The sequence below is a fragment of the Columba livia genome, chromosome 35, assembly GCF_036013475.1.
Source record: "Columba livia isolate bColLiv1 breed racing homer chromosome 35, bColLiv1.pat.W.v2, whole genome shotgun sequence".
Lineage (NCBI taxonomy): Eukaryota > Metazoa > Chordata > Aves > Columbiformes > Columbidae > Columba > Columba livia.
Window position 1 is genome coordinate 137,285 of NC_088636.1, and position 23,018 is coordinate 160,302.

At 57.8% G+C, this 23,018-nt stretch overlaps 3 protein-coding genes across 7 annotated transcripts in view; all 3 read left to right on the top strand.

Moving 5' to 3' along the window:
* RNF40 (ring finger protein 40) overlaps window positions 1–8,396 on the top strand; it is a 75,510-nt gene extending 67,114 nt beyond the window's left edge. The window contains exons 20-22 of the mRNA XM_065044264.1: window positions 193–333; window positions 4,408–4,509; window positions 6,576–8,396. Coding sequence (XP_064900336.1) covers window positions 193–333; window positions 4,408–4,509; window positions 6,576–6,752 — 420 coding nt within the window. The 3' untranslated portion in view covers window positions 6,753–8,396. The remainder of the gene's footprint in view (window positions 1–192; window positions 334–4,407; window positions 4,510–6,575) is intronic.
* LOC135576933 (mucin-2-like) lies at window positions 6,866–8,396 on the top strand. Of its 5 annotated transcripts, none has more exons than XR_010468580.1 (3): window positions 6,866–7,428; window positions 7,499–8,028; window positions 8,059–8,396. XR_010468580.1 is itself a non-coding variant. In XM_065044290.1 (3 exons), exons 1-3 carry the CDS (start codon window positions 6,866–6,868, stop codon window positions 7,917–7,919), a joined length of 954 nt encoding a protein of 317 aa, XP_064900362.1. In that variant the 3' UTR covers window positions 7,920–8,396. The 5 variants fall into 5 exon arrangements, 3 of the variants coding, with proteins under 3 accessions (XP_064900362.1, XP_064900363.1, XP_064900361.1); XR_010468581.1 differs by having other exon boundaries at window positions 7,499–7,988; window positions 8,039–8,396; XM_065044290.1 differs by having other exon boundaries at window positions 7,499–7,678; window positions 7,709–8,396.
* A 1,491-nt stretch (window positions 8,397–9,887) lies between these two features.
* RUSF1 (RUS family member 1) overlaps window positions 9,888–23,018 on the top strand; it is a 32,629-nt gene continuing 19,498 nt past the window's right edge. Inside the window, exons 1-8 of the mRNA XM_065044304.1 lie at window positions 9,888–10,169; window positions 11,313–11,398; window positions 13,418–13,532; window positions 15,549–15,594; window positions 17,500–17,532; window positions 17,711–17,816; window positions 19,204–19,305; window positions 21,326–21,396. Coding sequence (XP_064900376.1) covers window positions 9,980–10,169; window positions 11,313–11,398; window positions 13,418–13,532; window positions 15,549–15,594; window positions 17,500–17,532; window positions 17,711–17,816; window positions 19,204–19,305; window positions 21,326–21,396 — 749 coding nt within the window. The 5' untranslated portion in view covers window positions 9,888–9,979. The remainder of the gene's footprint in view (window positions 10,170–11,312; window positions 11,399–13,417; window positions 13,533–15,548; window positions 15,595–17,499; window positions 17,533–17,710; window positions 17,817–19,203; window positions 19,306–21,325; window positions 21,397–23,018) is intronic.

The window sequence follows — 23,018 nt, forward strand, 5'->3', positions numbered from 1 at the left end:
CCCCCATAGAGCCCAATAGAACCCAATGGGGACCCAATAGAACCCAATGGGGACCCATAACCCCCATAGAACCCAATGGGGACCCAATAGAACCCAATGGGGACTCATAACCCCCATAGACCCCAATAGGGACCCCATAGACCCCAATGGGGACCCATAGAGCCCTATAGGGACCCATACGTCCCCCCGTAGGCGGTGGAGGCGGCGCAGGCGGCCGAGGACCTGCGGGCGCAGGGCGAGCACGTGCAGGGGCGGCTGCGGGAGCTGGCGGCGGCGGCGGCCGAGAACCGGGCGGCCAAGGACAAGGAGGCGCTGGGGCTCAAACGGGCCCAGGTATGAGCAATGGGGGTCACCATGGGGGGCTATGGGGGGTTATGGGGTCCCTCTTGGGTTCTATGGGGGGTTATGGGGTCTCTATGGGGTTTGATGGGCATCATTTGGTCTCTAGTGGGTTCTGTTGGGTTCTATGGGAGTTATTTGGTCTCTGTTGGGTTCTGTGGAGGGTTATGGGTCCCTATTGGGTTCTATGGGGTCCCCATTGGGTTCTATGGGGTCCCTGTTGGGCTCTATGGGGGTTATGGGGTTCCTGTTGGGTTCTATGGGGGTTATGGGTCCCTGTTTGGTTCTGTGGGGTCCCCATTGGGTTCTATGGGCATCATTTGGTCTCTGTTGGGTCCCTATTGGGTTCTATGGGGGTTATGGGCTCCCTGTTGGGTTCTATGGGGGTTATGGGTCCCTATGGAGGGTTATGGGGTCCCTGTTGGGTTCTATGGTGTCCACATTGGGTTCTATGGGGGTTATGGGCTCCCTGTTGGTTCTATGGGGGTTATGGGTCCCTATGGAGGGTTATGGGGTCCCTGTTGGGTTCTATGGTGTCCACATTGGGTTCTATGGGGGTTATGGGGTCCCTATTGGGTTCTATGGGGGTTATGGGTCCCTATGGAGGGTTATGGGGTCCCTGTTGGGTTCTATGGGGTCCACATTGTGTTCTATTGGTGTTATGGGGTCCCTATTGGGTTCTGTGGGGGTTATGGGGTCCCTGTTGGGTTCTATGGGGGTTATGGGTCCCTATGGAGGGTTATGGGGTCCCTGTTGGGTTCTGTGGGGTCCACATTGGGTTCTATGGGGGTTATGGGGTCCCTATTGTGTTCTATGGGGGTTATGGGGTCCCTATTGGGTTCTATGGGGGTTATGGGTCCCTATGGAGGGTTATGGGGTCCCTGTTGGGTTCTATGGGGTCCCTATTGGTTTCTATTGGTGTTATGGGGTCCCTATTGGGTTCTATGGGGCTTATGGGTCCCTGTTGGGTTCTATGGGGGTCCCCATTGGGCCCTATGGGGGTTATGGGTCTCTATTGGGTTATAGGGGGTCATGGGGGCCTATGGGTTTCTATGGGGGACCATATAGGGCTCTATAGGGTCCCTATAGGGTCTCTAGGAGCCCGTGGTCCTCCTGTCCTGCAGGAGGAGCTGTCGTGCATGAGAGGCCCTATGGACATCTATGGGGATCTACAGGGGTCTATGGGGCTCTGTTGGGATCTATAGGGGTTTGGAGGGATCTGTGGGGACCTCTGGGGGTCTGGAGGGATCTATAGGGTCCCTATAGGGTCCCTATAGGGTCCCGTGGTCCTCCGGTCCTGCAGGAGGAGCTGTCGTGCATGAGAGGCCCTATGGACATCTATGGGGATCTACAGGGGTCTATGGGGCTCTGTTGGGATCTATAGGGGTTTGGAGGGATCTGTGGGGACCTCTGGGGGTCTGGAGGGATCTATAGGGTCCTTATAGGGTCCCTATAGGAGCCCGTGGTCCTCCCGTCCTGCAGGAGGAGCTGTCGTGCATGAGAGGCCCTATGGACATCTATGGGGATCTACAGGGGTCTATGGGGCTCTGTAGGGATCTATAGGGGTTTGGAGGGATCTGTGGGGACCTCTGGGGGTCTGGAGGGATCCATAGGGTCCCTATAGGGTCCCTATAGGAGCCCGTGGTCCTCCCGTCCTGCAGGAGGAGCTGTCGTGCATGAGAGGCCCTATGGACATCTATGGGGATCTACAGGGGTCTATGGGGCTCTGTAGGGATCTATAGGGGTTTGGAGGGATCTGTGGGGACCTCTAGGGGTCTGGAGGGATCTATAGGGTCCGTATAGGAGCCCGTGGTCCTCCCGTCCTGCAGGAGGAGCTGTCGTGCATGAGAGGCCCTATGGACATCTATGGGGATCTACAGGAGTCTATGGGGCTCTGTTGGGATCTATAGGGGTTTGGAGGGATCTGTGGGGACCTCTGGGGGTCTGGAGGGATCTATAGGGTCCCTATAGGAGCCCGTGGTCCTCCCGTCCTGCAGGAGGAGCTGTCGTGCATGAGAGGCCCTATGGACATCTATGGGGATCTACAGGGGTCTATGGGGCTCTGTTGGGATCTATAGGGGTTTGGAGGGATCTGTGGGGACCTCTGGGGGTCTGGAGGGATCTATAGGGTCCCTATAGGGTCCCTATAGGAGCCCGTGGTCCTCCCGTCCTGCAGGAGGAGCTGTCGTGCATGAGAGGCCCTATGGACATCTATGGGGATCTACAGGGGTCTATGGGGCTCTGTTGGGATCTATAGGGGTTTGGAGGGATCTGTGGGGACCTCTGGGGGTCTGGAGGGATCTATAGGGTCCCTATAGGGTCCCTATAGGGTCCCGTGGTCCTCCCGTCCTCCAGGAGGAGCTGTCGTGCATGAGAGGCCCTATGGACATCTATGGGGATCTACAGGGGTCTATGGGGCTCTGTTGGGATCTATAGGGGTTTGGAGGGATCTGTGGGGACCTCTAGGGGTCTGGAGGGATCTATAGGGTCCCTATAGGGTCCCTATAGGGTCCCATGGTCCTCCCGTCCTGCAGGAGGAGCTGTCGTGCATGAGAGGCCCTATGGACGTCTATGGGGATCTACAGGGGTCTATGGGGCTCTGTAGGGATCTATAGGGGTTTGGAGGGATCTGTGGGGACCTCTAGGGGTCTGGAGGGATCTATAGGGTCCCTATAGGAGCCCGTGGTCCTCCCGTCCTGCAGGAGGAGCTGTCGTGCATGAGAGGCCCTATGGACATCTATGGGGATCTACAGGGGTCTATGGGGCTCTGTTGGGATCTATAGGGGTTTGGAGGGATCTGTGGGGACCTCTGGGGGTCTGGAGGGATCTATAGGGTCCCTATAGGAGCCCGTGGTCCTCCCGTCCTGCAGGAGGAGCTGTCGTGCATGAGAGGCCCTATGGACATCTATGGGGATCTACAGGGGTCTATGGGGCTCTGTTGGGATCTATAGGGGTTTGGAGGGATCTGTGGGGACCTCTAGGGGTCTGGAGGGATCCATAGGGTCCCTATAGGGTCCCTATAGGAGCCCGTGGTCCTCCCGTCCTGCAGGAGGAGCTGTCGTGCATGAGAGGCCCTATGGACATCTATGGGGATCTACAGGGGTCTATGGGGCTCTGTTGGGATCTATAGGGGTTTGGAGGGATCTGTGGGGACCTCTGGGGGTCTGGAGGGATCTATAGGGTCCCTATAGGAGCCCGTGGTCCTCCCGTCCTGCAGGAGGAGCTGTCGTGCATGAGAGGCCCTATGGACATCTATGGGGATCTACAGGGGTCTATGGGGCTCTGTAGGGATCTATAGGGGTTTGGAGGGATCTGTGGGGACCTCTAGGGGTTTGGAGGGATCTATAGGGTCCCTATAGGAGCCCGTGGTCCTCCCGTCCTGCAGGAGGAGCTGTCGTGCATGAGAGGCCCTATGGACATCTATGGGATCTACAGGGGTCTATGGGGCTCTGTAGGGATCTATAGGGGTTTGGAGGGATCTGTGGGGACCTCTAGGGATCTATAGGGTCCCTATAGGGTCCCTATAGGAGCCCGTGGTCCTCCCGTCCTGCAGGAGGAGCTGTCGTGCATGAGAGGCCCTATGGACATCTATGGGGATCTACAGGGGTCTATGGGGCTCTGTAGGGATCTATAGGGGTTTGGAGGGATCTGTGGGGACCTCTGGGGGTCTGGAGGGATCTATAGGGTCCCTATAGGGTCCCGTGGTCCTCCCGTCCTGCAGGAGGAGCTGTCGTGCATGAGAGGCCCTATGGACATCTATGGGATCTACAGGGGTCTATGGGGCTCTGTAGGGATCTATAGGGGTTTGGAGGGATCTGTGGGGACCTCTAGGGATCTATAGGGTCCCTATAGGGTCCCTATAGGAGCCCGTGGTCCTCCCGTCCTCCAGGAGGAGCTGTCGTGCATGAGAGGCCCTATGGACATCTATGGGGATCTACAGGGGTCTATGGGGCTCTGTTGGGATCTATAGGGGTTTGGAGGGATCTGTGGGGACCTCTGGGGGTCTGGAGGGATCTATAGGGTCCCTATAGGGTCCCTATAGGAGCCCGTGGTCCTCCCGTCCTCCAGGAGGAGCTGTCGCGCCTGCGCCGCAAGCTGGAGAAGCAACGCAAGGTGGAGGTTTACGCCGACGCCGACCAGATCCTGCAGGAGGAGATCAAGGAGTACCGGGTGGGTGGGGCTGGAGCACCCATGGGTGTCACCCTGAGCACCCATGGGTGTCCCCCTCGCCTCGGCGGCCATCTTGTCCCATCATCTCACCATCTTCCATTGGGTGGTAGAACCTCAAGTTGGGGTTGTAGCCCCTCCAGATGGGGCTGGAAGGTGATTGGTTGGCTTGGGAGACCCATGGGTGGGGCCCTGAGCACCCATGGGTGTCACCCTGAGCACCCATGGGTGTCCCCCTCGTGTCGGCGGCCATCTTGTCCCATTATCTCTCCATCTTCCATTGGGTGGTAGAGCCTCAGGTTGGGGTTGTAGACCCTCCAGATGGGGCTGGAAGGTGATTGGTTGGCTTGGGAGACCCATGGGTGGGGCCCTGAGCACCCATGGGTGTCACCCTGAGCACCCATGGGTGTCCCCCGCGCGTCGGCGGCCATCTTGTCCCGTCATCTCACCATCTTCCATTGGGTGGTAGAGCCTCAAGTTGGGTGTGTAGACCCTCCAGATGGGGCTGGAAGGTGATTGGTTGGCTTGGGAGACCCATGGGTGTCACCCTGAGCACCCATGGGTGTCACCCTGAGCACCCATGGGTGTCCCCCTCGCGTCGGCGGCCATCTTGTCCCATTATCTCTCCATCTTCCATTGGGTGGTAGAGCCTCAAGTTGGGGTTGTAGACCCTCCAGATGGGGCTGGAAGGTGATTGGTTGGCTTGGGGGACCCATGGGTGTCACCCTGAGCACCCATGGGTGTCACCCTCGCGTCGGCGGCCATCTTGTCCCATCATCTCACCATCTTCCATTGGGTGGTAGAACCTCAAGTTGGGGTTGTAGACCCTCCGGATGGGGCTGGAAGGTGATTGGTTGGCTTGGGAGACCCATGGGTGTCACCCTGAGCACCCATGGGTGTCCCCCTCGCGTCGGCGGCCATCTTGTCCCGTCATCTCACCATCTTCCATTGGGTGGTAGAACCTCAAGTTGGGGTTGTAGACCCTCCAGCTGGGGCTGGAAGGTGATTGGTTGGCTTGGGAGACCCATGGGTGTCACCCTGAGCACCCATGGGTGTCACCCTGAGCACCCATGGGTGTCACCCTCGCGTCGGCGGCCATCTTGTCCCATCATCTCTCCATCTTCCATTGGGTGGTAGAACCTCAAGTTGGGTTTGTAGACCCTCCGGATGGGGCTGGAAGGTGATTGGTTGGCTTGGGAGACCCATGGGTGGGGCCCTGAGCACCCATGGGTGTCACCCTGAGCACCCATGGGTGTCCCCCTCGCGTCGGCGGCCATCTTGTCCCATTATCTCTCCATCTTCCATTGGGTGGTAGAGCCTCAAGTTGGGGTTGTAGACCCTCCAGATGGGGCTGGAAGGTGATTGGTTGGCTTGGGGGACCCATGGGTGTCACCCTGAGCACCCATGGGTGTCCCCCTCGCGTCGGCGGCCATCTTGTCCCATCATCTCACCATCTTCCATTGGGTGGTAGAGCCTCAAGTTGGGGTTGTAGACCCTCCAGATGGGGCTGGAAGGTGATTGGTTGGCTTGGGGGACCCATGGGTGTAACCCTGAGCACCCATGGGTGTCACCCTCGCGTCGGCGGCCATCTTGTCCCATCATCTCTCCATCTTCCATTGGGTGGTAGAACCTCAAGTTGGGGTTGTAGACCCTCCGGATGGGGCTGGAAGGTGATTGGTTGGCTTGGGGGACCCATGGGTGGGGCCCTGAGCACCCATGGGTGTCCCCCTCGCGTCGGCGGCCATCTTGTCCCGTCATCTCACCATCTTCCATTGGGTGGTAGAGCCTCAAGTTGGGTTTGTAGACCCTCCAGATGGGGCTGGAAGGTGATTGGTTGGCTTGGGAGACCCATGGGTGTCACCCTGAGCACCCATGGGTGTCACCCTCGCGTCGGCGGCCATCTTGTCCCATCATCTCACCATCTTCCATTGGATGGTAGAACCTCAAGTTGGGGTCGTAGAACCTCTGGTTGGGTTTAGAAGCCCATGGCTGGTTCTAGAAGCCCCCGGGTGGTTTCTGGAAGCCGATTGGTGGCTTCCAAGGCACCACTGACGGCCATCTTGCCGCAGGCCCGCCTGACCTGCCCCTGCTGCAACGCCCGCAAGAAGGACGCCGTCCTCACCAAGTGCTTCCACGTCTTCTGCTTCGAGTGCGTCAAGAGCCGCTACGACACCCGCCAGCGCAAGTGCCCCAAGTGCAACGCGGCCTTCGGCGCCCACGACTTCCACCGCGTCTATATCAGCTGAGCCCCGCGTGCCACCCGCTTCCCGTCGCGGCCATGGGGGGTTGTTGGCCAACTGAGGGACTTGGTGGTCAACCATGGGCAACTGAGGTCAACCGTGGGTAACCGAGGTCAACCATGATCAACCGTGGTCAACCAAGACCAACCATGGTCAACCATGGTCAACCTTGGGCAACCAAGATCAACCGAAGTCAACTATGGTCAACCAAGACCAACCATGAGCAACCAACATCAACCATGGTCAACCAAGGTCAACCTTGGGCAACCAAGATCAGCCATGGTCAACCAAGGTCAACCTTTGGCAACCAAGATCAACCATGGTCAACCAAGGTCAACCTTGGGCAACCAAGATCAACCATGGGCAACCAAGGTAAACCATGGTCAACCAAGACCAGCCATGGTCAACCAAGGTCAACCTTGGGCAACCAAGATCAACCATGGTCAACCAAGACCAACCATGAGCAACCGAGATCAACCATGGTCAATCATGGTCATCCAAGACCAACCATGGTCAACCAAGGTCAACCATGGTCAACCAAGGTCAACCTTGGGCAACCAAGATCAACTGAGGTCAACCATGGTCATCCAAGACCAACCATGGTCAACCTTGGGCAACCAAGATCAACCGAAGTCAACCATGGTCAACCAAGACCAACCATGAGCAAGCAACATCAACCATGGTCAACCAAGGTCAATCGTGGTCAACCAAGACCAAACATGAGCAACCAACATCAACCATGGTCAACCAAGGTCAACCATGATCAACCATGGTCAACCAAGACCAGCCATGGTCAACCAAGGTCAACCTTGGGCAACCAAGGTCAACCTTGGGCAACCAAGATCAACCATGGTCAACCATGGTCAACCAAGACCAACCATGAGCAACCGAAATCAACCATGGTCAACCATGGTCATCCAAGACCAACCATGGTCATCCAAGACCAAGCATGGTCAACCAAGGTCAACCATGGTCAACCTTGGGCAACCAAGATCAACTGAGGTCAACCATGGTCATACAAGACCAACCATGAGCAAGCAACATCAACCATGGTCAACCAAGGTCAACCATGGGCAACCGAGGTCAACCATGATCAACCATGGTCAACCAAGACCAGCCGTGGTCAACCAAGGTCAACCAAGATCAACCATGGTCAACCAAGACCAACCATGAGCAACCATGGTCATCCAAGACCAACCATGGTCAACTGACGTCAACCATGGCCAACCAAGACCAACCATGGTCAACCAAGACCAACCATGGCCAACCAAGACCAACCATGGTCATCCAAGACCAACCATGGTCAACCAAGACCAACCATGGCCAACCAAGACCAACCATGGCCAACCACAGGTCATCACCACCTTGGAGACCCCACTTTCTTCTGCCTCCTCATTGGTTGAACCCCCCACGATGCTCATTGGCCAACCCGCCCACCCCCTCAGCCAATCACAACCCTCGGAGACAAGTCGACGCCCCCTGCAGGACCAACCCCCGCTTCATGTCCGTGTTGGAACCCCCAGGTGCCCCACGGCACCCATGGGTGCCCCCCTGGTGACCTATGGGTGCTCCCCACCCCCACCCCCCGTGACCCATAGGTGGCCCCGCCCCCTTCCAACCCATCCCAACCAATAAAGCGCTTGGAGCTGCCGTGTGGCTGTTGGGAGGACCCAGGCGTCCGGGGCGGGGTACCCAAGGGTGGGGTGAGACCATAGAGTTGGGGTAGAGGGGCCACGTGACCAAAAATGGTCCCAACGGACCCCCGAATGGCCCCAAAGTGACTGGCCCAAGGGAGGGGACACCATAGAGTTCTGGAGGACCTTCTGCCCAGCCCACCCTAATGACCATAGAGAGCTGGAGGACCTGCCTCCTACACTGTTTTACCGGGGAAACCATAGAGAGGTGGAGGACCCTCCTCCCAGCCCGCCCCAATGACCATAGAGAGCTGGATGACCTCCTGGCCCAGTGACCATAGAGTCCTGGAGGACTGTCCTCCTACGCTGTCCCAATGGGGAGACCATAGAGCTCTGGAGGACTGTCCTACAGTCTCCTATCTCCCAGCCCACCTTAATGACCATAGAGCTGGAGGACCCGCCTCTACACTGTCATACCGAGGAGACCATAGAGATCTGGAGGACCCTCCTTCCAGCCCGCCCCAATGGCCATAGAGAGCTGGAGGACTGTCCTCCCAGCCCGCCCCAATGACCATAGAGAGCTGGAGGACCCGCCTCCTACACTGTCGGAGCGGGGGGACCATAGAGAACTGGAGGACCCTCCTCCCAGCCCGTTCCAATGACCATAGAGAGCTGGAGGACCCGCCTCCTACACTGTTGTACCGGGAAGACCATAGAGAGCTGGAGAACTGGAGGACCCTCCTCCCAGCCCGCCCCAATGTCCATAGAGCTGGAGGACCCTCCTCCCAGCCCGCTCCAATGACCATGGAGAGCTGGAGGACTCTCCTCCCAGCCCGGTCCAATGACCATAGAGAGCTGGAGGACCCGCCTCCTACACTGTTGTACCGGGAAGACCATAGAGAGTTGGAGGACCCTCCTCCCAGCCTGCTCCAATGACCATAGAGAGCTGGAGGACCCGCCTCCTACACTGTTGTACCGGGGAGACCATAGAGAGCTGGAGGACTCTCCTCCCAGCCCGCCCCAATGACCATAGAGCTGGAGGACCCTCCTCCCAGCCCGCTCCAATGACCATAGAGAGCTGGAGGACCCTCCTCCCAGCCCGCTCCAATGACCATAGAGAGCTGGAGGACTCTCCTCCCAGCCCGCCCCAATGACCATAGAGCTGGAGGACCCTCCTCCCAGCCCGCTCCAATGACCATAGAGAGCTGGAGGACTCTCCTCCCAGCCCGCCCCAATGACCATAGAGCTGGAGGACCCTCCTCCCAGCCCGCCCCAATGACCATAGAGAGCTGGAGGACCCGCCTCCTACACTGTTGTACCGGGGAGACCATAGAGAACTGGAGGACCCTCCTCCCAGCCCGCTCCAATGACCATAGAGAGCTGGAGGACCCGCCTCCTACACTGTTGTACCGGGAAGACCATAGAGAGCTGGAGGACCCTCCTCCCAGCCCGCTCCAATGACCATAGAGAGCTGGAGGACCTCCCCCTCCATTATCCCAACGCGGAGACCATAGAGAGCTGGCGGACTCCCTCCCCAGCGCGCCTCCCCTCCCATCCATCCCTTTCCCGGAAGTCCGCCTCTTCCCTCCGCCCGTCGCTATGTCTCCGGCGGCGGTTCCCGGGAAGGGGTCGGAGGCGGCCGGGGCGGCCGGGGGGCTCGGGGGGGATCCCGGGCAGGTCCCGGCGGGTCCGGCCGCTGCCGGGGGGTCCCCGACTTTGTGCCGGGAGCTGTGGGGGTCGCACGAAGCCGCTCGGTACCGGGGGGAGGAGCGGGGGCGGCTCCGCAGGGACGAGACGGGGGGGGCGGGGGGGGGCGCGTGGAGAGCGGCCCAGGTAAGAACTGGGATGGACTGGGATGGACTGGGATGGACTGGGAGGGACTGGGATGGACTGGGAGGGACTGGGAGGGACTGGGAGGGGATTAGGGGGTAACTGGGAATGACTGGGATGGACTGGGAGGGATTGGAATGGACTGGGAGGGGATTAGGGGGTAACTGGGAATGACTGGGAGGGACTGGAATGGACTGGGAGGGACTGGAATGGACTGGGAGGGGATTAGGGGGTAACTGGGAATGACTGGGATGGACTGGGAGGGATTGGGATGGACTGGGATGGACTGGGAGGGACTGGGATGAACTGGGATGGACTGGGAGGGACTGGGAGGGGATTGGGGGGTAACTGGGAATGACTGGGAGGGACTGGGATGGGAATGGGATGGACTGGGAGGGACTGGGATGGACTGGGAGGGACTGGGAGGGGATTGGGGGGTAACTGGGAATGACTGGGAGGGACTGGGATGGGAATGGGATGGACTGGGAGGGACTGGGGGGGACTGGGATGGACTGGGAGGGGATTAGGGGGTAACTGGGAATGACTGGGAGGGACTGGGATGGACTGGGAGAGGATTGGGAGGGACTGGGATGGAACTGGGAGGGACTGGGATGGACTGGGAGGGACTGGGATGGACTGGGAGAGGATTGGGAGGGACTGGGATGGAACTGGGAGGGACTGGGATGGACTGGGAGGGACTGGGATGGACTGGGAGGGACTGGGATGGACTGGGAGGGACTGGGAGGGACTGGGAGGGACTGGGAGGGGATTGGGGGGTTAACGGGGGTAACTGGGATGGACTGGGAGGGAACTGGGATGAACTGGGAATGACTGGGAGGGAACTGGGAGGGGACTGGGAGGTAACTGGTGTAACTGGGAGGTGCTTGGGGGTCACTGGGGGGTGATGGGGGGTTACTGGTTTATACTGGGAGGTAACTGGTTTGCACTGGGAGGTACTTGGGGGTCACTGAGTCATTAATGGGATGTTACTGGTTTATACTGGGAGTAACTGGTGTAACTGGGAGGTGTTTGGGGGTCACTGGGGGGGTGATGGGGGGTTACTGGTTTGTACTGGTTTATACTGGGAGTAACTGGTCTGTACTGGTGCAGCGGGTGCTGCTCCCCCAGGGCTTCCCCGAGAGCGTCAGCAGCGACTACCTGGGCTACCAGCTCTGGGACGCGCTGCAGGTACTGGTTTGTACTGGTTTATACTGGTTTATACTGGTCTATACTGGGACGTGGCTGGGGGTCACTGGGAGGGATCTGGGGGTCACTGGGAGCACTGGGGGGGGGTTCCTGGGTGGTTACCGGTCCATACTGGTCCATACTGGTCCATACTGGTCCATACTGGTTTATACTGGTCCATACTGGTTTATACTGGTCTCTACTGGTTTATACTGGGATGTGGCCGGGGGGTTCTGGGGAGGTTCCTGGGGCCTCTTACTGGTCCATATTGGCCCATACTGGTCCATACTGGTCCATACTGGTCCATAGTGGTCTATACTGGTCTCTACTGGTCTCTACTGGTTTATACTGGGATGTGGCTGGGGGTCACTGGGAGGGATCTGGGGGTCACTGGGAGCACTGGGGGGGGTTCCTGGGTGGTTACCGGTCCATACTGGTCCATACTGGTCCATACTGGTTTATACTGGTCCATACTGGTTTATACTGGTCTCTACTGGTTTATACTGGGATGTGGCCGGGGGGTCCTGGGGAGGTCCCTGGGGCCTGTTACTGGTCCATACTGGTCCATACTGGTCCATACTGGTCCATAGTGGTCCATACTGGTCTACACTGGTCTATACTGGTCTATACTGGGATGTGGCTGGGGGTCACTGGGAGGGATCTGGGGGTCACTGGGAGCACTGGGGGGGGTTCCTGGGTGGTTACCGGTCCATACTGGTCCATACTGGTCCATACTGGTTTATACTGGTCCATACTGGTTTATACTGGTCTCTACTGGTTTATACTGGGATGTGGCCGGGGGGTCCTGGGGAGGTCCCTGGGGGCTGTTACTGGTCCATACTGGTCCATACTGGTCCATACTGGTCTGTACTGGTTTATACTGGGATGTGGCCGGGGGGTCCTGGGGAGGTCCCTGGGGGCTGTTACTGGTCCATACTGGTCCATACTGGTCCATACTGGCCCATACTGGTCTATACTGGTTTATACTGGGATGTGGCCGGGGGGTCTTGGGGAGGTCCCTGGGGGCTGTTACTGGTCCATACTGGTCCATACTGGTCTATACTGGTCTATACTGGTTTATACCAGGATGTGGCCAGGAGGTCCTGGGGAGGTCTCTGGGGCCTGTTACTGGTCCATACTGGTCCATACTGGTCCATACTGGTCCATACTGGTCTGTACTGGTTTATACTGGGATGTGGCCGGGGGGTCCTGGGGAGGTCCCTGGGGGCTGTTACTGGTCCATACTGGTCCATACTGGTCCATACTGGCCCATACTGGTCCATACTGGTCCATACTGGTCTATACTGGTTTATACTGGGATGTGGCTGGGGGTCACTGGGAGGGATCTGGGGAGCACTGGGGGGTGGTCCCTGGGTGGTTACCGGTCCATACTGGTCCATACTGGTCCATACTGGTTTATACTGGTCTATACTGGTTTATATTGGGATGTGGCCGGGGGGTCCTGGGGAGGTCCCTGGGGCCTGTTACTGGTCCATACTGGTCCATACTGGTCCATACTGGTCCATACTGGTCTGTACTGGTTTATACTGGGATGTGGCCGGGGGGTCCTGGGGAGGTCCCTGGGGGCTGTTACTGGTCCATACTGGTCCATACTGGTCCATACTGGCCCATACTGGTCCATACTGGTCTATACTGGTCTATACTGGTTTATACTGGGATGTGGCTGGGGGTCACTGGGAGGGATCTGGGGGTCACTGGGAGCACTGTGGGGGGGTCCCTGGGTTGTTACCGGTCCATACTGGTCCATACTGGTCCATACTGGTCCATACTGGTCCATACTGGTCTATACTGGTTTATACTGGGATGTGGCCGGGGGGTCCTGGGGAGGTCCCTGGGGCCTCTTACTGGTCCATACTGGTCCATAGTGGTCCATACTGGTCCATACTGGTTTATACTGGTCTATACTGGTTTATACTGGGATGTGGCCAGGGGGTCCTGGGGAGGTCCCTGGGGCCTGTTACTGGTCCATACTGGTCCATACTGGTCCATACTGGTCCGCAGGCCCTGTGCAGCTCGCTGGCCGGCGCGGTGGCCGCGCGCTCCGTCCTGCAGGCCGTGGGGGTCGGGGACACCAACGCCAGCGTCACCGGGGCCGCGCTGGGCTGGCTGCTGCGCGGTGAGCCCAAAACCACCCCAAATCACCCCAAAAACGGCCCGAATCGACCCAAAATGACCCAAAATCGGCAAAAACGGGGTTGAGTTATCATAGAAATGATCAAATTTGGCCCAAAAAGGGGGAAATTGGGCCCAAAAAGGGGGAAATTCGGCCCAAAGTCGCTTGAGGTTCAGGACAAAATGGGCCAAATTGAGCACAGAATGGCCCAAATTCAGCCCAAAATGGCCCAAATTCAGCCCCAAATGACCCAAATTGTTCCAAAAATGACCCAAATTGAACAAAAAATGACCCAAATTGAGCTCAAAATGACCCAAATTGCTCCAAAAATGACCCAAGTAGATCTGAAAATGACCCGAATTGAACCCAAAGTGACCCAAATTGAGCTCGAAATGACCCAAATTCACCCAAAATGACCCAAATTTGCCTCAAGATTCAGCCCAAAGTGGCCCAAGTTGAGCCCAAAATGACCCAAATTGGGCCCAAAATGACCTAAATTGAGCCCAAAATGACCCAAATTCACCTCAAAATCCCTCAAGATTCAGCCCAAAATGACCCAAATTGCTCCAAAAATGACCCAAGTTGAGCCGAAAATGACCCGAATTGAACCCAAAATGACCCAAATTGAGCTCAAAATGACCCAAATTCACCCAAAATGACCCAAATTTGCCTCAAGATTCAGCACAAAGTGGCCCAAGTTGAGCCCAAAATGACCCAAATTGGGCCCAAAATGACCTAAATTGAGCCCAAAATGACCCAAATTCAGCCCAAAATGGCCCAAATTGAACCCAAAATGACCAAAATTTGGCCCCAAATGGCCCAAATTTGGCCCAAAATGACCCAAGTTGAACCCAAAATGGCCCAAATTTGGCCCAAAATGACCCAAGTTGAACCCAAAATGACCCAAATTGGGCCCAAAATGACCCAAGTTGAACCCAAAATGGCCCAAATTTGGCCCAAAATGACCCAAATTGAACCAAAAATGACACAAACTGACCCAAGTTGAGCCCAAAATGACCCAAATTGAACCAAGATGACACAAACTGACCCAAACTAGGCCCAAAATGACCCAAGTTGAGCCCAAAATGGCCCAAATTGAGCCCAAAATGAACCCAAAATGACCCAGATTGAACCAAGATGACACAAACTGACCCAAACTAGGCCCAAAATGACCCAAGTTGAGCCCAAAATGGCCCAAATTGACCCAAATTTGGCCCAAAATGACCCAAATTGAACCAAGATGACACAAACTGACCCAAATTAGGCCCAAAATGACCCAAGTTGAGCCCAAAATGGCCCAAATTGACCCAAATTTGGCCCAAAATGACCCAAATTGAACCAAGATGACACAAACTGACCCAAACTAGGCCCAAAATGACCCAAGTTGAGCCCAAAATGGCCCAAATTGACCCAAATTTGGCCCAAAATGACCCAAATTGAACCCAGATGACACAAACTGACCCAAACTAGGCCCAAAATGACCCAAGTTGAGCCCAAAATGGCCCAAATTGAGCCCAAAATGAACCCAAAATGACCCAGATTGAACCAAGATGACACAAACTGACCCAAATTAGGCCCAAAATGACCCAAGTGGAGCCCAAAATGGCCCAAATTGACCCAAATTTGGCCCAAAATGACCCAAGTTGAGCCCAAAATGGCTCAAATTGACCCAAATTAGGCCCAAAATGACCCAAGTTGAGCCCAAAATGGCCCAAATTTGGCCCAAAATGGCCCAAATTGAGCCCAAAATGACTCAAGTTGAGCCCCAAATGACCCAAATTTGGCCTAAAATGACCCAAATTCAGCCCGAAATGGCCCCAAATTGAACCCAAAATGACCCAAATTGAACCCAAAATGACCCAAATTCACCTCAAAATCCCTCAAGATTCAGCCCCAAAATGACCCAAAATGACCCAGAATCCCCCAAATTCACCCCAAAATGTCCCCAACTCCCCCTCCCCCCGCCCCGAATTGTGATAAATTGCCTAAAATCGCCTCTTTTCACCCCAAAATTTGCAGATGGGGTGGGGATGGTGACGCGGATCAGCTTCACGTGGTGGCAGGGGTGAGGAAACTGGTTAGACTGGGATGAACTGGGATGAACTGGGATGAACTGGGTTATACTGGGTTGTACTGGGTTACACTGGGTCATACTGGGTTATACTGGGATATACTAGGATATACTGGGGTGTACTGGGGTGTACTGGGTTATACCGGGTTATACTGGGATGAACTGGGTTGTACTGGGTTATACTGGGTTATACTGGGTTGTACTGGGTTGTACTGGGTTATACTGGGGCATACTGGGTTATACTGGGATATACTGGGATATACTGGGTTGTACTGGGTTATACTGGGATATACTGGGATATACTGGGTCGTACTGGGTTATACTGGGATATACTGGGTTATACTGGGATATACTGGGTTATACTGGGTTGTACTGGGTTATACTGGGTCATACTGGGGTGTACTGGGTTATACTGGGTTATACTGGGATATACTGAGTTATACTGGGTTGTACTGGGATATACTGGGTCTTACTGGGTCTTACTGGGTCATATTGGGTTGTACTGGGTTATACTGGGCATACAGGGTTATACTGGGTTGTACTGGGCATACTGGGTTATACTGGGATATACTGGGTTATACTGGGTTGTACTGGGATATACTGGGTCTTACTGGGTCTTACTGGGTCATACTGGGATATACTGGGTTGTACTGGGTCATACTGGGATATACTGGGGCATATTGGGTTATACTGGGATATACTGGGTTATACTGGGTCATACTGGGATATACTGGGTTATACTGGGGCATACTGGGTTATACTGGGTTATACTGGGATATACTGGGTGATACTGGGTGATACTGGGTCATATTGGGTTGTACTGGGTTATATTGGGGCATACTGGGTTATACTGGGTTATACTGGGTTGTACTGGGTCATACTGGGTCATACTGGGTTATACTGGGTTATACTGGGTTGTACTGGGATATACTGAGTTATACTGGGTTGTACTGGGTCATACTGGGTTATACTGGGATATACTGGGATATACTGGGTCGTACTGGGTCTTACTGGGTCATACTGGGTCATACTGGGATATACTGGGGCATACTGGGTTATACTGGGTTGTACTGGGTTGTACTGGGTCATACTGGGTCATACTGGGTCATACTGGGTTATACTGGGATATACTGGGATATACTGGGGTGTACTGGGTTATACTGGGATATACTGGGGCATACTGGATTATACTGGGTTATACTGGGATATACTGGGTTATACTGGGATATACTGGGTCATACTGGGTCATATTGGGTTGTACTGGGTTATACTGGGCATACTGGGTTATACTGGGATATACTGGGATATACTGGGTTGTACTGGGTCTTACTGGGTCATACTGGGTCATACTGGGATATACTGGGTTGTACTGGGTTATACTGGGATATACTGGGTTATGCTGGGGCATACTGGGTCATATTGGGTTGTACTGGGTTATACTGGGTTATACTGGGATATACTGGGTTGTACTGGGTTATACTGGGTTGTACTGGGTTATACTGGGTTATACTGGGATATACTGGGGTGTACTGGGTTATACTGGGATATACTGGGTCGTACTGGGTTATACTGGGGCATACTGGATTATACTGGGATATATTGGGTTGTACTGGGTTATACTGGGTTGTACTGGGATATACGGGGTTATACTGGGTTATACTGGTTTATACTGGGAGGGACTGGGGGTAACGGAGATATACTGGGTTATACTGGGATATAGTGGGAGGGACTGGGATGAACTGGGAGCACTGGGAACCATCACTGGGCCTTACTGGGCGCCACAACTGGTCCGTACTGGTCTTTACTGGTCCGTACTGGTCCTTACTGGTCCGTATTGGTCTTTACTGGTCCTTACTGGTCTTTACTGGTCCTTACTGGTCTTTACTGGTTTCTCCCCAGGAGCCGCCTGGACTGTGAAGCCAAACAATGGCGGTGAGGCCACGCCCCCTCCAAACCCCGCCCCTTTCCAGGGCCACGCCCCCTCGTTGCCCAGCAACGCGCCCCCTCCACCAAACCCCGCCCACTCCCCCGAGTCCACGCCCCCTCGTTGCCCAGCAACGCGCCCCCACGTGACCACCCCCCCACACACACCATGCGTGGCCCCGCCCAGGTTGGCGGCTGACGTCATGAATGACGTGGCACTCGTGCTGGAGATGCTGGCTCCCCATTGGCCGCCCGCAGGTCCCGCCTTCCTGACCCTGGCAACGGCTGCCAAGGTAATGCGTCTCGGCCACGCCCACCGCGTCTCGGCCACGCCCACCTTGGCTTGGCCACGCCCACCGCGTGGGAATAAGGGGGGTAATGGGAGGGACTGGGAGACACTGGGGGGTAATTGGGGGGTACTGGTTTGTACTGGGGGATACTGGGAGGTTACTGGGGGGTTATGGGGGATACTGGGAGGGTAATGGGGGATACTGGGAGGTTACTGGGAGGCACTGGGGCGATACTGGGAAGCACTGGGGGAGTAATGGGGGGGTCTGGGGGGATACTGGGGGGCAATGGGGGATACTGGGAGGGACTGGGGGATACTGGGAGGTTACTGGGAGCTACTGGGGGGATACTGGGAGGTTACTGGGGGGTTATGGGGGATACTGGGAGGGTAATGGGGGATACTGGGAGGTTACTGGGAGGCACTGGGGGAGTAATGGGGGATACTGGGAGAAACTGGGGGATACTGGGGAGTTACTGGGAGGAACTGGGGGGCACTGGTGGGATACTGGGAGGGACTGGGGGATACTGGGAGGTTACTGGGAGGCACTGGTGGGATACTGGGAGGTTACTGGGAGGCACTGGGGCAATACTGGGAGGCACTGGGATGATACTGGGAGGTTACTGGGGAAAACTGGGGGGTAATGGGGGATACTGGGTGGGACTGGTTTATACTGGTTTGTGTGGCTTTTTAGTGGTTCATACTGGTTTGTACTGGTCCATACTGGTTTATACTGGTCCATACTGGTGTCCCCAGTGCGTGGGGGGCCACTCTGTGTTGTTTATACTGGTTTGTACTGGTTTATACTGGTCTGTGTTGGTCTATAGTGGTTTATCCAGGTGTCTCCTGGTTTGTGTGGATTCATACTGGTTTGTACTGGTCCATACTGGTCTATACTGGTTCATACTGGTTTCCCCCCCGCAGTGCGTGGTAGGCGTGGCCCCGCAGGCGTTACTGGTTTATACTGGTCTGTGTTGGTCTATAGTGGTTTATCTGGGTTTCTCCTGGTTTGTGTGGGTTCATACTGGTTTGTACTGGTCCATACTGGTCCATACTGGTTTATACTGGTGTCCCAGTGCATGATGGGCATGCCCCATGGGCGTTACTGGTTTATACTGGTCTGTGTTGGTCTATAGTGGTTTATCCAGGTGTCTCCTGGTTTGTGTGGATTCATACTGGTTTGTACTGGTCCATACTGGTCCATACTGGTTCATACTGGTTTCCCCCCCCAGTGAGTGGTGGGCGTGGCCCCGCAGGCGTTACTGGTTTATACTGGTCTGTGTTGGTCTATAGTGGTTTATCCGGGTTTCTCCTGGTTTGTGTGGGTTCATACTGGTTTGTACTGGTCCATACTGGTCCATACTGGTTTATACTGGTTTGTACTGGTGTCCCAGTGCGTGGTGGGCGTGGCGGGCGGGGCCACCCGCGCGTCCCTGGTCGTTCACCAGGCCCAGCGGGACAACGTGGCCGATGTGGCCGCCAAGGACGGCAGCCAGGTGGGAACTGGGTAAACTGGTTTAGACTGGGAGGGACTGGGATGGACTGGGATGGGACTGGGGGGGGACTGGGATGGACTGGGAGGGACTGGGATGGACTGGGAGGGACTGGGAGGGAACTGGGAGGGACTGGGATGGACTGGGAGGGACTGGGAGGGAACTGGGATGGACTGGGAGGGACTGGGAGGGAACTGGGATGGGACTGGGATGGGACTGGGATGGGACTGGGAGGGACTGGGAGGGACTGGGATGGACTGGGATGGACTGGGAGGGACTGGGAGGGACTGGGATGGACTGGGATGGACTGGGAGGGACTGGGAGGGACTGGGATGGACTGGGATGGACTGGGAGGGACTGGGATGGACTGGGATGGGACTGGGAGGGACTGGGAGGGACTGGGATGGACTGGGATGGGACTGGGATGGACTGGGAGGGAACTGGGAGAGACTGGGATGGACTGGGAGGGAACTGGGAGAGACTGGGATGGACTGGGATGGGACTGGGATGGACTGGGAGGGAACTGGGAGAGACTGGGAGGGACTGGGAGGGAACTGGGATGGACTGGGATGGACTGGGATGGGACTGGGATGGACTGGGATGGGACTGGGATGGACTGGGATGGACTGGGATGGACTGGGAGGGAACTGGGAGAGACTGGGAGGGACTGGGATGGGACTGGGGGGGGGACTGGGATGGACTGGGATGGACTGGGAGGGACTGGGATGGACTGGGAGGGACTGGGAGGGACTGGGATGGACTGGGATGGACTGGGATGGACTGGGATGGACTGGGGGGAACTGGGAGGGAACTGGGATGGACTGGGATGGGACTGGGTGGGACTGGGAGGGACTGGGATGGACTGGGAGGGACTGGGATGAACTGGGATGGACTGGGATGGACTGGGATGGACTGGGATGGACTGGGAGGGACTGGGATGGACTGGGAGGGAACTGGGAGAGACTGGGAGGGACTGGGAGGGAACTGGGATGGACTGGGATGGACTGGGAGGGAACTGGGATGGACTGGGAGGGACTGGGATGGACTGGGATGGGACTGGGATGGACTGGGATGGACTGGGGGGAACTGGGAGGGAACTGGGATGGACTGGGAGGGACTGGGGGGAACTGGGAGGGAACTGGGATGGACTGGGATGGACTGGGGGGAACTGGGATGAACTGGGATGGGACTGGGAGGGACTGGGAGGGACTGGGATGGACTGGGATGGGACTGGGAGGGACTGGGATGGACTGGGATGGGACTGGGAGGGACTGGGAGGGACTGGGATGGACTGGGAGGGACTGGGGGGACTGGGATGGGACTGGGGGGGACTGGGATGGACTGGGATGGGACTGGGATGGGACTGGGATGGGACTGGAAGGGACTGGGAGGGACTGGGGGGACTGGGATGGACTGGGAGGGACTGGGATGGGACTGGGATGGACTGGGATGAACTGGGATGGACTGGGATGGACTGGGAGGGACTGGGAGGGACTGGGAGGGACTGGGATGGACTGGGATGGACTGGGAGAGACTGGGAGGGACTGGGAGGGAACTGGGAGGGACTGGGAGGGACTGGGAGAGACTGGGATGGACTGGGATGGGACTGGGGGAGGGACTGGGAGGGACTGGGATGGACTGGGAGGGACTGGGATGAACTGGGATGGACTGGGAGGGACTGGGATGAACTGGGATGGGACTGGGGGAGGGACTGGGATGAACTGGGATGGACTGGGAGGGAACTGGGATAAACTGGGAGGGAACGGGGATGGACTGGGAGGGACTGGGATGGACTGGGATGGGACTGGGAGGGACTGGGAGGGAACTGGGATGGGACTGGGGGGGGGACTGGGATGGACTGGGATGGACTGGGATGGACTGGGGGGAACTGGGAGGAACTGGGATGGACTGGGAGAGGATTGGGGCGTGGTGGTAGGTGGGGTTACTGGCCCATACTGGCCCGTACTGGTCCATACTGGTCCGTACTGGTCCATACTGGTCCATACTGGTTTGTACTGGTCAGGAGACGCTGGTGAACGGGGTGGGGCTGATCCTGGCGCTGCTGCTGCTCCCGCTGCTGGACGGGCGGCCATGGTGAGGGGCGGGGCTTGGGGAAGGGGGAGGGGCTTGGGGAAGGGGGCGGGGCTTGGGAAAAGGGTGGGGCTTGGGGAAGGGGTGGGGCCTCAACAAGGGGGCGTGGGCCTCAATAAGGGGGTGTGGGTGGGGGGTGTCCACAACAAGGGGGGCGTGGCCTCACCAAGGGAGGTGTGGCCTCAGCAAGGGAGGCGTGGCCTCACCAAGGGAGGCGTGGCCTCACGGGGGGAGGGGGAGCGTGGCCTCACCAAGGGGGTGTGGCCTCATCAAGGGGCGTGGCCTCACCAAGGGGGGTGTGGCCACAACAAGGGAGGCGTGGCCTCACCAAGGGAGGTGTGGCCTCACCAAGGGAGGCGTGGCCTCACGGGGGGAGGGGGAGCGTGGCCTCACCAAGGGGGTGTGGCCTCATCAAGGGGCGTGGCCTCACCAAGGGGGGTGTGGCCACAACAAGGGAGGCGTGGCCTCACCAAGGGAGGCGTGGCCTCACCAAGGGAGGTGTGGCCTCACCAAGGGAGGTGTGGCCTCACCAAGGGAGGCGTGGCCTCACGGGGGGAGGGGGAGCGTGGCCTCACCAAGGGGGTGTGGCCTCATCAAGGGGCGTGGCCTCACCAAGGGAGGCGCGGCCTCACCATGGGGGGGGTGGCCTCACCAAGGGAGGCGTGGTCTCACCAAGGGGGGGGGGGGGGGCGGCCCTCTCAAGGGGGCGTGGCCTCGCCAAGGGAGGTGTGGCCACAACAAGAGGGGTGTGGCCTCACCAAGGGGGCGTGGCCTACCCAAGGGGGGGCGCGGCCTCACCTGGGGGGGGGGGTGGCGTCTCCAAGGGGGGGCGTGGCCTCACCAAGGGAGGCGCGGCCTCACCAAGGGAGGTGTGGCCTCACCAAGGGGGGCGTGGCCTCACCATGGGAGGTGTGGCCACAAGGAGGGCGTGGCCTCACCAATGAGGCGTGGCCTCACGGGGGGCGGGGCGTGGCCTCACCAAGAGAGGCATGGCCTCACCAAGGGAGGTGTGGCCACAAGGGGCGCGGCCTCACCTAGGTGGCGTGGCCTCACCAAGGGAGGCGTGGCCTCAGCATGGTGGGAGTGGCCTCCCCAAGAGAGGTGTGGCCTCACCAAGGGGGCGTGGCCTCACCAAGGGGGCGTGGCCTCACCAAGATGGGCGCAGCCTCCCCAAGGGGCGTGGCCTCACCTAGGGAGTTGTGGCCTCACCAAGGGGGCGTGGCATCACCAAGAGGGCGTGCCATCACGGGGGGGGGGGGCGTGGCCTCCCCGACGGAGGCGCGGCCTCACCAAGGGGGCGTGGCCTCATCAAGGGGGCGTGGGCCTCACCAAGAGGTTGTGGCCACAACAAGGGGGGGTGTGGCCTCACCAAGGGGGCGTGGCCTCACCAAGGGAGGTGTGGCCTCACGGGTGGGGGCGGGGGGGGCGTGGCCTCACCAATGGCGTTGCGGCCTCACCAAGGGGAGGCGCGGCCTCACCTAGGGGGCGTGGCCTCACCAAGGGGGCGTGGCCTCACCAAGGGGGGGGGGTGGCCTCACCAAGGGAGGCGTGGCCTCACGGGGGGCAGGGCGTGGCCTCACCAAGAGAGGCATGGCCTCACCAAGGAGGCGTGGCCTCATCAAGGG

What these genes read in the sequence shown, in the direction of transcription:
- LOC135576933 (XM_065044289.1), top strand. Translation starts at nt 6,866, where the DNA reads ATGATCAACCGTGGTCAACCAAGACCAACCATGGTCAACCATGGTCAA. An exon ending in AGCAAGCAACATCAACCATG is followed by an intron (nt 7,429 to 7,498) that starts GTCAACCAAGGT and finishes TGGTCAACCAAG; the next exon opens with GTCAACCATGATCAACCATG.